At 36.8% G+C, this 14,944-nt stretch overlaps 1 protein-coding gene across 2 annotated transcripts in view; it reads right to left on the bottom strand.

The window, feature by feature from the left end:
- Positions 1-3,532: 3,532 nt before the first annotated feature.
- LOC126832477 (carbonic anhydrase 7) overlaps positions 3,533-14,944 on the bottom strand; it is a 46,430-nt gene continuing 35,018 nt past the window's right edge. For both annotated transcript variants that reach the window (XM_050563279.1, XM_050563278.1), the window contains exons 2-9: positions 8,894-9,181; positions 8,563-8,586; positions 7,994-8,155; positions 6,915-7,063; positions 6,498-6,590; positions 5,765-5,834; positions 4,929-5,080; positions 3,533-4,231 (exon numbers count right to left, since the gene is read on the bottom strand). In XM_050563279.1, the coding sequence (XP_050419236.1) occupies positions 4,091-4,231; positions 4,929-5,080; positions 5,765-5,834; positions 6,498-6,590; positions 6,915-7,063; positions 7,994-8,155; positions 8,563-8,586; positions 8,894-9,149 (1,047 nt within the window). In that variant the 5' untranslated portion in view covers positions 9,150-9,181 and the 3' untranslated portion in view covers positions 3,533-4,090. The remainder of the gene's footprint in view (positions 4,232-4,928; positions 5,081-5,764; positions 5,835-6,497; positions 6,591-6,914; positions 7,064-7,993; positions 8,156-8,562; positions 8,587-8,893; positions 9,182-14,944) is intronic.

The raw sequence follows: 14,944 nt of genomic DNA, 5'->3' as shown, positions 1-14,944 counted from the left end.
TCTAATGGTCTTTCTTCCTAATTCAATTGCTTAAATACCAGATTATTAATTGGATTGTGTATACATATATACATGGTTATATAAATGGTGATATTGTCATGTTTTCTATTAAACAAGTATGATAGCAGTATATGAACCAGGAGCCGAACATGGCGTCATCGACGACATATTGGAATAGTCGAGCCTGTCAGTCGATAAGCAATTTTGCAAGAAACAAGCATGTCAAGTTTCATGTCTATCGTTCATGGAACTATCAAAGGGGTATTCTACCAGATTCTAACTAGGTGTGTCAATTTTTCTACCAAATGACCAACATCGTAATTATCAGGATAAATAGTCGTTTGTCTGACAAATAAATAAAATCAGAGCATTTTTTCTCGGCAACCACTGAGCCGATTTAAAGAGAAAGTGAGTAAACTATTCTAATAAACAAATAATTTGATAATATTGTTTCCCTTTAAACATACATTATGAAAAAGCTAAAGTTGACTATTGCAGGTCTTTTTTTAGGCCTGAAATGTTATCTAAATTATTAATTAGATATTAATTAACTTATCCAGACCATAATCAACCCTCGATGTCATCGCTAGCCTGCGATGTTTATTGGATTAGGTTCTGATTTGCTGTTCAACTTCCATTCAGGATTTAATCATTATATGTTTTTTTTTATCGTACCGACTTTAGTAATGATTATCGAAGCTAGGCCGAAAATCCAATCGCTAAAATCTAGGGTTCAGAGTAGATCAATTTGACTGAAATTTTCAGCAAATTCCCTTTACATTATCTAGTTTTTAACTATTATATTGAGAACTTCCAGCTCTTTGTCTAATGTCCCATAATGTATCTTTAAGCCAACAGATATGCTAATGATGTTATGCTTTTGTGTAGAATATAGGGTTATCATCATATATTTCAAATAGTGCTAATTAACTGAGAGGTGTACGGATAACCTTCACAAACCAATCTTTCGAAAAGAACATGTTATTTGTCAATCTTGTGACGATTGCTGTGTATGATATATAATGCCCTTTTGTACACACTATAAACTGTATCCACCAGAACAGCGGATTGACAGACCTGTCTCAAATTTTCCATAGTGTCTATTTGAGCACGAGTAAGTTGTTTTTATTTGGGGGGGGGGGGCATAAACATGATTTAACGGAATACTTACATGCGGAAGCAGAGCTTGGAATATTTTTTCGCGTTTCAATAATATTTTCATTCTGCACACAGAGAACTATCTACTTCGAGAATAGACCTCTGATCTTAATGGCTGCATCTGTCAATAAACTTTTTCAATTTTATTAAGTGGAAGCAGAATAAATACTTCTCAACAATCTAGAATTATACTTGATGTTTTCCACTATAATGGACGATTTAGAATTAAATGTCGGTTAACTAGCTTAGTGTCTCTTCAAAAGTGGAGCTAATTGTAGACAAGACAGCTTAAGATTTGTACATACGTATGTAATACCTCCCACTTTCTGCTCGCGAAGTTGCAAGTAAGTAATTAAATTTTAAATATACAATTCGGTCCATAATTCTATCTGTAGGTTGTTCTTTTCTCCGAGGCTACCTTTTGCCATTTTGGCTTCAAACTTAAAAACCAGCTATGGGGGGGTCATGGAGGCCTACCGGGCATGTTTTTTTGGAACCCCGTCGACTCATTGAGTTTGGCACTGATTCACTAACCAGAAATCCCCGAGGTCGATCCCGGTGTTGGCCAAGTCAATTCCTCGTAATGTTCCCAATCCGCTTGCCCCCCTTGTCTGACACGAAAAGACGTCTAGTCGTTCGGATGGGAAGAAACCTCGTATACAGCACGTTAAATTTGTGAATAGAAATAACAGTAGGAATCGCGTAGGTGGAATCTGATTTTAAAAAAACAGATCTATATTTCGTTTCGTTTTTTTTTCTTTTTGTATATACTTTCGATGGTCTACACTACATGAAGATCTGACCAATTGTTTTGGGTGGTCGTGTCAAAGGTCATACGGGCGGCTTTTGACATATGACGTCAGACATTTGATTAAACAATAACCAATCAAGTGGATAACCCACAGTTCCGTGCACCTCACGCCAAAAGCTCGCCTTAACAGACCGCTTCATTGGCTAATCCCTCACATCATCCAGAACAGACCCTAGTGTAGTAAAGACAAGTAAAACGAAATTTTGAACTATAAAAAACGAAATGAAATAGGATCTGTGTTTTAATCAGATTGGCGTGGGTGTTAAATCTCATTTTATGTCATTTCATCTAGAACACCTGATAACTATCTACTTTTATAATTAGACATTCCGGATGGAAACATTTTACTCCATAATTTCATTTAGAACAATCTCGATACCCTTGGGACTATACACACCCCGTCTAAGTATTTATTCCTTTCTAAATAGACAAGCGCCCACACGATTCGCAAGCATGGCTGGCATAAAGTATGGATAAACTCGTTATAAAAATGAATCGTTGAATGCTATCGCATATTAATGGCATGTAATAAGACAACCGGTGGAAGTAGAAGACGATGGGGAAATTAAGAATGGTTTAAGCAACAGAACAGATAAAGGTTAACTAAGTTAAAGCCGTTTTTTTTTCACTTTCCTTGGGAATGGTGGTTAAATGTGTCATAAAAGGGGTTAAATCAAGGTATAGTAGTTCAAATATTATTCATTAAGAGAACGAATTCTTTTGTACTTGGATTGTGATTCTGCTACGGGCAAATAGCCAGAGATTATTTTCTATCTAGTAGTCTAAATTATGTTTCTAAAACTCGTGTCCAAACATGCTTACACTTTCGAGAAGAAGAGGGTCTAAGACATTTCTTTTATTTGGGATCATTTGCTCCATGAAGTGCGGAAGTCATGCACTAGACAGAACATGTTTTCGCTTCCGGTGTTGCAGTTTAGATAGATATACTTTTAATTACCTTAATAGAATTGATTTGATATAAAAACACAGAACCAAAACGATATGTAATTCTTTCACACTTTTCACATTCATAAGGCTCCAAGCCAAATCGGTTACTGATGATTGATCTATCGGGGCTCGGACTAGCAAGTATTTACCCAGTGCTAGGCAGATGTGATGTTGACTGGGGTCAAAATGCCACTTCCGACGCAATGATTGCTCTGCACAAAGACAATATACACCCCATGCCTCCACTATAATACGATCAATATTACACAAAACTGCTGTGAAATTACAAATTTAATCCCCTTTCTTCAAACCTAGACCAAAAAGTCAACCGTAAAATGCGGGAAAAGGGGGGAACAAAAATTAAGGGGAAAATTTGTCTGTTTGTAACTCACACTAGAAATAATCACTAGTCCTCGTCCGTTTATTCATGCTGGAGTTATATCCCTTTACCTTTATATTAAACATCGTCGACAACTAACAGTCAAAACGTAACGATTATTACAAAGGATAATTGGCAATGTATATTGTGGAAAAATAAATGACCCTAGATATAGATTTCATCTTTTTATTCCTTAATTGTAAAATTAGGAGCATGACTTTTGAAACATTTGCATGTTTTGGGGGGGGGGGGGCTCTATGATGCATTAGATCATAATGGGTATTGGGTGTTTTATGTTGAGAAAGTTATGCATACCCGAAAGATGGTCAGAATAAAATGCATAGTTTCAAAAATGGCAGTCAGGTTCTTTTGGTGGTCGTTTCGATATGGAGGAAAGTTGATTTTAAACGCGTCAGGTCGAATTTGTCTAAAATACATCCACTTTGATGGCGCGACAAAATTTGATTTAAGTATTTTTACTTGTCTCAGTCATGTGGCCAGTTTTACAATAAAAATCCTACAGATGAATAACTGGACCGTTATTAGGTAACTCAGCCATCCAGATTGCGTGATCCGAGATACTATTTTTTTTTCTTCTGATTCGCGCTGCTAGCTCTTGCCAATGCTCATTTCCATGTTCCGATATTGGCATATTTCCCACAATGAGTTCGACTCGTTACATGGACACCGGGGTATCAATATTTTTTTTATTCAAATTAGCTGCGAGTTAAACGTTTATCTGAGCTTTGAGCTAACATAGTTAAAAACTTGGATCAAGAAGTTAAGTACTAGAGTTAATATTCAGGTTTAACTGCTGTGTTTGATGTGATTCTCCGGCCATATAAACTTTGAACTGGGCGGTAATTGTCCACCAATAATAAATCTCTGCCACTCCAATCTTTTTCAGAAGAAACTACTTTTCGAAATTTTTCCATCTGAAAAAAGTGTATAAATAAATGCAATCTAAAATTGAACATTAAGCCTTATCTCTTGCCCCCAAAAAAGTCAATTACAATTTTTAAATTTGCTTTAAAAATTAGTCTGCTCTAGATCTGAAAAAATATAGAAAACGGGTCTATATATATATATATATGTTAGGAGAATCGTGCCCGAACGCATACCCTGTCTGCGATAAAACTAGTGTGGAAGTCAGTCAGATATCGTTTACAATCCCGCTCAACATCTTATCATTGGAACGTGCTTTCAATATTATTCTAGTTGTGGAATGAGCGATTACAGTGAAGGCAACATTTGCAACCATATTTCGGAGGGGGGGGGGGGTCATAAAATATTGATGGTTGAATCCAGGTTATAGACTGTCCTTATGAAAATATATTCTAGCTAATTGTAGTACAGTAGATTGGTACAATATGCAGGGATGGCGTTGATGTTCGAATTTAGGCGAACTACTATGATAATAAAGCTATGTCAGGCTTTTATCTGACTTCTCTAGATGTCAGTTTGAGGTCTTTCAAAGGTTGTGATGGGAGAAAATACGAAATGAGATAGAACAAGCGAACCAAATTAATTATCCTCCTACCCAAATGTTATTTGTATTGTGCTAATCTTGGAGCAGGTAAAGTAACTGAATTTTCAAAGTATAAAACAAAGTCATAAAGTAATAATACGTACCTGTTTTTCGGAAATGTAAATTCTGTCTGTTGAAACTGTCCATATAACCGTCTCAGAACATGGTGGTGTTGTTAAACTACCATGGTAACGATAGTAATTATCAAAACTTGGTAACAAACTAGCCAAAGATTTTAGGGTAAAGTTTGCTTTATCTGTAGAATTTAAATAAAACAACATAAGAACATCCGTCACAAATTAATTGATTAGGTTTCAAATTTTGGCTTAATAGTCTTCTTGATATATTTTTTTTTTTTGGGGGGGGGGGGGATTCTCGGGGAAACGATGAACTATGTAATTACCTAGAAACCTGATCAGGGATTCGTGGCTATCAAACGCTAAATTAAAATAACAGATACATCGAGCATGATATTTCTGATCGCTCTCTAGCCATTGCTGCACTTGGAGCCGAAACTTGGGTTTTTGACGGAGTGTCTCTATTTTTATCGTTTAAGTTCCATTCTTGGAAGTCGTAGTTTTAAACATCCAGTTAAAAACAAATGAAGTGAAAACAATCAGAACATCATTACATTTTTCAATCGACTGAAATTTAATTCAATCGTCTAAGTTAAGTCCGTAGACTATTGCATTTTAAAACTTTGCGATTGGTATGAACACCCCGGCCAGTGATTCAAAATATCATTTCTGAATCGGAATGTTCTTTAATTGATGCCAGTGGGAATAAAGGTTGTTATGAAAGATTAATATAATTCCAGTGAAAACCGGAACATTGCCAGAACAAATTATACGTACCGCTAACAGACAAAACGAAGCAACAATCAATATGCACATTACAATACACTAAATTTCAGAGCAAAAGAGGAAAAAAAGTTATTTACCTTTCGGATATCTTATATCTTCAATTTTATCAAGTAATTCAGAATAATTTCCATTATCTTGTGAGGATATCTGAATAAAGTATAAAATTAAGTCAAAGTTTTGTCAAAATTAAACCAGGTTTTTGCCAATACACTGTATATTGGTCAAGTAGTATCAAAGATACAATGATACAGTACACGTTATTGTGTGTGAAATATTGACACTCCTTCCAGTGGCTCAGTGAGTAAGACGCTAACCTAGCGGACCCGGGTTCAATTTATGGGATTATGGTGTGGTTTTTCCTTGTCTGTTGTAAAGGTCGGGGCTAGTCAAGAAACAACACCTAGTCAATAGGATGGGACGAAAACCCGAGGCCTCATATACACCTTGGCATCTATGTAAAAGAACCCTTGCCGTAGCGCCTCTATTCGGGCAAAATTTCCCCAATACAAACTGCATGACTATGCTCGTCTTCATTAGGGGACATGAAGCAGAAAAGTAGGACGTTAATAGGAGTTCCATTTCATTTCCTTGATAGTGCATGCGTATTAATAAGCTTGTGCTGCCAAGTATATGCATTTCTAAATTTTGGCAAATGAAATAGATTGGCTTAGCGGCATCTTACTTGTTTAACTCATGTGCAATGTTCTTTATCGGTGGGAATGGGAAGAAAACCACAGAACCTGGTGAGAATTTGCGAGGTCCGATGTTAGATTTTACTCTTTGTCGCGTACGATCATACAATAAACTAACCTCAAAGAAAGTGCCAAGAACAGCAACACCCCCTGGATGTAAAATAGCACTTGACAAACGTCCATACATTTGTTTGTAGAGAACCACATGCATCTGAAACAACAATAAAAAATATTATTAGCTATTTTTGTCAAATTCAATAGACTAATTAACAAATCTAAATTTAGCCAAATATAAATAGCTATAGTAAGTGCGGGGGGTGGGGGCGCCTTTACACAAGAAAAACATACGGACAGGACATAATATACACAGACACCTCAAGCAACAAACGTATATATCAGATCCAGTGAATGGATCCGAGGTCTAGCATTCGAACACCTCCACCCCATCCCACCCCACCCCGCACGCTTTAACTTAGAATCAGATCCCTTTTCACAACCAATATAGAATTGAACCTCTGTTTATATTTCACAATACCTCCATGGGAAATGCCCGGCCGTTGAGTGTATGTTCTGATCCTCTAGTGTCGTTACTTCCCCAGTGGAAGTGAAACTGTACAGCTTGATATGGTGCGTCGAGTCCGCCATTTTGTATCGTCATGGTATCATGCCGTATATTTACATAAACTGAAAAACAAATCTCAGTTCAAGAAAAGAATCCATACGCATTTACCTCTAAGATCTATTTGAACGTATAAATATTGGTTTCTTAATAATACAGTCGATAATTCACCAATATGTTTCGTGAGAGGTATTTATGAATTATGAGAACCCTTTAAATAAAACATTGCATCGTTTATAGAAACCGGAACTATATGTAGTTAAATGATACTAAATTTTGACTGAATTCTATTCCAGTCTAGTCCATTATAGTAAAAAGTCTACACCACATTGAATTTTATGGACTATTATCTGTTGGGGGTGGTGGGTGGTATTGTAACGACCGCTGTGGTGTTGAAATGAAATGAAATGAAATGAAATGGAGTTTAACGTCCTACTGTTCTGCTCCTAACCTGGGCTAATGAAGACGGGCATACGCCATACAGTGTGCTATGAGGGAAATTTTGCCCGGACAGCGGCACTACGGCCTACTCTTATATCGAATTTCAACTGCCAAGGGATCTTTTACGTGCACGCCAATGTGTACACGGGACCTCGGTTTTTCGTCCCATCCGAACGACTAGACAGCTTTTCTTGTCAGCCCCTCCGTTCTGCACCACTGACAAGGGAGAACCACGCCGGAAAATCTGGATGAACTTTCTCGGCCAATGCAGGGATCGAACACCCGACCTCCAGGCTAGCGAGCTAGCCTGTGGTGTTGACGTTATAACAAGACCAAGTAAAGACTAATCTTTAAGTGACATTTAGCGATTGGGGAACACATTAACTACATTGGATACATTATTTAAACACGGGAACAACATTATGCTTGATAACGATAAGAGGATAATTGTCAAATCTTCGTGCTTTTAGAATAAAACCAGTGATTGTTCTCTCATCAAAATAGTGTTCTGTTTAAATTAAATACTAATCGACATTGACTATAAAATACTTAACCAGAATGTCCGTTATTTTTTAATTCTACTTTTGCCTCTTTGTCGAAGCCAATCATCTGAATACCTCCTGTCCCCGTCGGTATAACCGCACTGCTTTGTATATTAATCGGTGATTGGTAGAAACCTCCACATGCAGCCGTATGAGTCGGCCATGAATAAGGCCCTGCAATAAAAAAAATGATATATAGACGCACTGCCTTGTTCTATTGGAGCAATATAATTGACATGGCGGCCAGAAAATCGTAACTTATTAGGTGTAGATACATTTGTTTGTGGATTAAAGATCGCCGCAGCCCGTAACGTTGCTGTTCGATAGAATGTAAGTTGTCATATTCATTTCAGTACGTCTAAACATCGACTAATGCAATATTAAGACACGAGAATTTTTAATTTAAAAGTTTTAACTCTTTAAACAAAATGAAGTTATATTTTCGAGAAGGTGACGTGGGTTTTAGAGCCAGTGCCAAGTACCATATATTAAACAGTAGTAACAAGACAGATACAGAAAATGAATTATAAAAAAATCGAGTAATAGTAACTAGATATTTACTTTCATAGCTAAATACTTACCATCATGTCCGTGATATCCCCAACCTAAAATAAACCAAGCACGCTATTATCATTCCATACTTAAATCGTTGTAATAATCAATGAATCAATAATCAATAGTCAATAAATAGATGCATGTACATGTTCCGCTTATGTGTGATTCATGCATCATTTGATCAAGCGAGGATCCATGAATAATACTTTACGATATTTAGGGGATCTCCCGATTTCCACTTAATAGTATGTCCAAAGAAAATAATAACTTAACGTCACTGGAGCAATAATATTGGTATTAACGTTTATACGACCGATGAGCAGACAGAGGTACTCATCGAACAAATGTCCTACTTACTTTCGTGACTCTTGCTTTCTCCATGTTCAGGACCTATATTATTATTGTTATTAATTATGCCCTGTCCAAGTTGACTGTTTACATTATCCATGAATGGTGGAGACAGTGTCGCTCTGGCAAACGTGTTCAGAATCAGGAAGACCACACTCAGTTCCATCTGCAGAGTATCCACGATGTCGTACTGTGTCATTTTTTGAAGTTCCTCCGCAGAAGGGATTGTCCTTAAACTGTTTAGATGATTAAGCTCCATGACCATGGTTTAGTTTTTACCACGTGGTCCACTATTGCCTGAAAGAAATTAGGTACTTGTTTCTTTTTGTTCTTTTGTATAAGCCCAGTGCTTCGCACTTTGATTATACCATTTATATAACACGTTTCATCTCTGGATCATGTAGCTGCTTCTTTTATGTCCATGCTTATCATGTCAGTGCAAAGTTTTTGTCATGGAAATGCAAAGGAGTTATATATATAAAAGATAAATATATGTTGAAATGAAATACTTGAATGATTTCCTTAACCACAAGATGTGCGTGTGCGTGCTTCAGATGAGATAAATTAATAAACGACGTAATCCTGAATGCAAAGCTTATATTAATTGTACGCCCCCATGTATGTAATTTATTGAGTCAACCCTATTTTATTGCAATTCCCCAGGGTGGTTTTGGACCAGGAATATGTCCCTGGGCGCTACTACTCATCTTGTTGTTATTGGGTGTTGCACTCATCGAAACACACCTACGGCTCCGCCAACTCACGTTCAATCATCGCGAAACTTGGCATCCTTGTATCTTGAACAATTGCGTATCGATTGACTGGCTTTGATTTTTGATATGATGTCACAATTGCAAGAGGCGGTGATGGCGTCATGCTGGCGTTATGTTTCATATTGTACTGTCGTATTTGTTTCACGAGCGTATCTTGATGGTTTCAACTTCAAGCTTGAGCTTTGAAAACTCATGAACTCTTGAAAACAGGGTGATTAACGGCAATTTTAAAATCCTGGCCACAATTTATTGAGTTGCCGATACATAACACTGTTCGAACTCTTAAAACGCTTGAATGCGCTACGAATATATCAGTGGCCATTTACCAAGGATAAAAGTTAACAGTACATACGCCTACCAGCAGCTTTGTATGTTACTCTTCCCCAGACGCTAGATATTACTTTAATATTGAATATCATCATTTTGATTAGATCTTATATTGCAGAGCGGCTAAGCAAAAAAAATCGTTCACTTCTTGCGTAAAGGATTGGGTTTTTTTTCTAAATGGGCCTCAAAATGTGGTCACCATCTTGACTTCCAAAGTTGTCGCCAAAATAACCTATTTGTGTTCAATTTCCAATTTCAGACACTATGTCATTGGATTTTCCGATGGTCCCCAAGTTTTAGATATTCATTTGTATTTCAAGAACCACAAATGCCAGAAAGGATCGTAAAGGATCGTTTTTTTCTAAATGGACCTCAAAATGTGGCCACCATCTTAAATTCCAAAATGGTCGCCAAAATAACCTATTTGTGTTCAATTTTCCATTTCAGACATTATGGCAATGGATTTCCTGATGGCCCCCACGTTTTAGATATGCATTTGTATTTCAAGAACCACAAATGCCAGAAACAGAATTCTAACGCTTACTGCGCCTAGTGAGTATATCCGACTGTTAAAATTCACTTACAACAGCCGCCATATTGGATTTCAAGATAGCCAACGGCCTTTATACATTCATTTTTATTTTAAAAGCTGTAAATGGTTGAAACAAAATTATGCCTACTACACTGTCAAAATTCTCTTACTGTAGTCGACATTTTGGAATTCATGGTGACCGACACTTCGTTTCCGATACTATATCGAGATTTAGATTAACCAACTCTTCATTATTTCATTTATGAATGTAATTGGACTAAAGATATTTGGATACACTTAATACGTTGATTTCACAGATAACCACGTCGTGCACTGCCCATGTTTGCACACATACTCATATACCAGCCAGGTACCCTCAGAAAGTCCAAACGTTCATGAATCATCCTTAGTGTATCATACTACTCCTGTACAAAGATTCAAACGTAGCTAAAATCGTTGAGATATACTGATGTGCTTGTTTTTAGCTACGAGTGGGTGCCTTTAGTTCCAAGTGGCAAACTCATTTTCTTTATTAATGCATGTAACATCTTAAAAATAAGATAATTTTATACTATTATGACTAATTAAACTTACAGAGGCCAATGTAGTGGCACAACTATCGCCTAACTCTAAATGTTCGCGTTTAAATTAATGAAGGGGATCACGTGGCTAAGTGGTAAGACGCTGGCTCGCTAGCCTGGAGGTCGGGTGTTCGGTCCCTGCATTGACCGAGAAAGTTCATCCGATTTTCCGGCGTGCCCCCCCCCCTTGTCAGTGATGCAGGACGGAGGGCCTGACAAGGACAGCTGTCTAGTCGTTCGGATGGGACGAAAAACCGAGGTCCCGTGTACACATTGGCGTGCACGTAAAAGATCCCTTGACAGTTGGAATTCGATATAAGAGTAGGCCGTAGTGCCGCTGTCAGGGCAAAATTTCCTTCATAGCACACTGTTTGGCGTATGCCCGTCTTCATTAGCCCAGTTCGGAGCAGAACAGTAGGACGTTAAACCCCATTTCATTTCATTTCATTTAAATTAATGAAGCGGGTTTTTTATCCGACATACACCGTCATACATCTCCCGTTTAAAAATGGCATTCCTAGTCTTAACGCTTCGATTTTAAATGCAATGATTTATACCCGTTTTAGGTAGGATTATATGCTTAATTGTAGTTGGATATGGCAGAAATATTATAAATAACAATAATCAATTGTCGTGTTGATGAAAAATATTGTATCTTATATCGAAACACGAAGGGGTGAGAGATGAGGTTTGTTATCAAGCTTCACTCAAGAATGAAACGATTCTAATGGAAATCACTCCTTTGCCGATCTACTATTATTTGTTTAGAGATGAGGTTTGTTATCAAGCTTCACTCAAGAATGAAACGATTCTAATGGAAATCACTCCTTTGCCGATCTACTATTATTTGTTTACTTTGGAAAATAATAAATGGTCATTGGCCCCCAGACTTCCCAGCTTTAGTTTCTTCTGTCAATAGTTCCTTCTAAGAAATCAAGAAACTATACCGATTCCTTTTTGTAGACCAAGTCTTAAAAAAAAAACATTTTTTTTCCTAAAACTCTTTCTGAATATAGTAAACTATTAACTGATAAACAAAAAAATGCCAATTCATATCTCAATTTCAAAAAATCTATTACAATTAAATTTCCAACACCATATTATAGAAACACTGGCATACGTAAACTAACCTTCATAATCGACTCTGCCATTTATCAAGTAGCCTTAATAATGACCTATTTCAATCAAACATTATTGGCACTCCTCGATGTTCTTGTAAAACGTCAGTAGAAAATATATACCATTACTTTTTTAGATGCCACTTCAATACCGTTCAAAGTGATGTGCTAATGTCCGGCGTGACAAGGAGTAGGGCCGCCTGTCCAACCTCGTGTGTTTTCTCCGGGTTCTCTGGTTCCCTCCCACTGCTAAAGACCTAAAGGCGCAAGCGATTTATTGAAATAAAATAGAACCATATGTTAGTCTCGAAATAACCTAGTTTTTCTTAGTCTCGAAATTACCTAGTTTGTGTCGAGTGGACTTTACTCTCTCTCTCTCTCTCTCTCTCTCTGGGATAATGTTCATAAATTCTATAAATTGTCCTCATCCATTTGTAAATTATTTGCAATAGAATATGGTTAAACCAGATCTACTAATATATACATAAGACAAGAAATGGAATGAAATGGAGATTAACGTCCTACTGTTCTGCTCCGACTGTGCTATGAGGGATCTTTTATGTGCACGCCTATGTATTCACGGAACCTCGGTTTTTCGTCCCACCCGAACGACTAGACAGCTGTCCTTGTCAGGCCCCCCATCCTGCACTATACATAAGACACTCTTAATTACATGTATTATCACATTTTGTCAACTAGATACTTTATTTTAATATTTTCTGACTTCAGATTATATGTTTTTTGTTTATAGAATATACAGTTGAAAGTATTATGCTGTGTCAAATTAGGGAAACGATGTCTTGGAATTTAAGCTGCTAGTTGGAATTTGAATTATTAGTGTACTGCTTACAGGGCCGGTTGTAGAAAATGTGGGGTTCAATTTGGGAGGTCAAAAGTTACTGGATATGAATACATTGAAGGATATGAATAACTTTAACTAGGCCTATATTAATTCATATTTAAGATCAATTATGTTTTCCTTCACACAATTAGTAATTGATTAATACAATTTTATAGTTCAAAATTTCGTTTTACTTGTCTTTACTACACTAGCGTGGGTCATCGAAAGTATTTAAAAAAAACGAAACGAAATATAGATCTGTATTTTAATCATTGCTTAATACATGAATGTCGCCACACCTGGCAGCCCTGTTGCCAGATTGCATGGAAATCTTTAAATTTGGTGAGCTTCGGAGCCCCTTCCAAGTGCGGGTCCTAATTGGGAGAAATTGGTCCAATGTGCCAAAAGCCGGCCATGACTGGTGATATCTCAAATAATTTAAATTTAAATAGACACATTCTTTCTCACAAAATACTATTATGTAAAAGTGGAAGATCTTGACCAAGGGTGATGGAAAATTTGACTTCTAAGGATACAATTACTATTACCAGCTTCTACCTTGCGTAGCCATGCAAACAATAACGTGGCTAGTGCGGGTCAAGGATGGCTGTGTGTCCCAATGGTACGTGTGCGGGAGGATTCGTTTTTATATTTACTGTCATTAAAATCCCTGTCGGAACAGTAGAAGGACGCAAGACCCCGGGCACAATTTCATTTTTCCATATGTATCGTGTTATGTTTGTCATGGGCGTAGGGTTGGGGGGGGGGGGGGTGTCTAGAGCATTTCTTGACTGAACAAACTCTGGCTACGTCACAGAATCAGGAAATGGAAACGACTTAATGTCAATACAGCTTTTTCTATATCATCTAAATTCATCTTGACATCATCATTGAAAATGGAAATGTTAAAATATCTATATCTGAATTAAATCCGATGATATGGAATGATAAAATAAAGAAAGAAAGACGTGCTGGTATTTAAGGTCAAACAAGAACGCGAACCTAAAGAACCATCTACAAAAATACTATAATTTGTGTATTATGTGTGATTGTATTATTCTTCGTTTCTGTTTACAAGTACAATTTTACTTTTCTGAAATAGTTTTCCGCTGTAGATTAAAATCTATAGATTTTATCTTAAAAGATATAAAATCGCTGACGGAACACACTTACCACATCATGCATTATATGTTTCTTTTAGGTATTTTCAGTCTTAAATTTGGTGGGTTTTAGGTCTCAGTATAATGTTCACTATTCCTAATATGGCGGATTAAGTAAGAAGGATTCTGTTCATCAACTTGATAATCATCCAAGAAAGAGATATTTTTCATAAATTTTGGATTCGTCTAGGAACCTGAATTTGATATTTGACAGAGAAAATGTAAGAAGAGATATTGAGATTTGGTCACATTAGTAAACCGAGAAAGCAATTGTGTTGGGACCTCTATCGTTGTCCAAGACTTTTCCAGTAGGTGGACATCTCAGTATGATTATGGAGCTTAGGTGTGACTATCTTTGGGTGAGAAGTACAAACATTTTTTGATTTTACGCCACTGTTATCAATAGTCATGGTCATATTTCCAGCCGATTTAACCCGTTAATCACCGACTAGGGTGAGGATGTACTGGACAAGGATACAACATTGAGATCATTTTGAATATTCGATAATCAATACGTGACAGTACATGCTGAAATCAAAGTCTACGACTTTTAGAAACAGACCCAGTTTAAACGAATAATTTTCCACAAGTACCCAAACATCATTTAGAGTATTTAGAAACTAATATGAAATGAAATTGGGTTTAACACCTAAACATAATATATCGACTATTTGGTGAATAACAATATACGAAAACCCCTTCCCGCCTAGCCCTCTTTTGATTCAAAC

Source organism: Patella vulgata, chromosome 9, assembly GCF_932274485.2.
Source record: "Patella vulgata chromosome 9, xgPatVulg1.2, whole genome shotgun sequence".
Lineage (NCBI taxonomy): Eukaryota > Metazoa > Mollusca > Gastropoda > Patellidae > Patella > Patella vulgata.
Note: the sequence above shows the minus strand (reverse complement) of the source record. Positions and strands in the feature narration are given on the sequence as shown.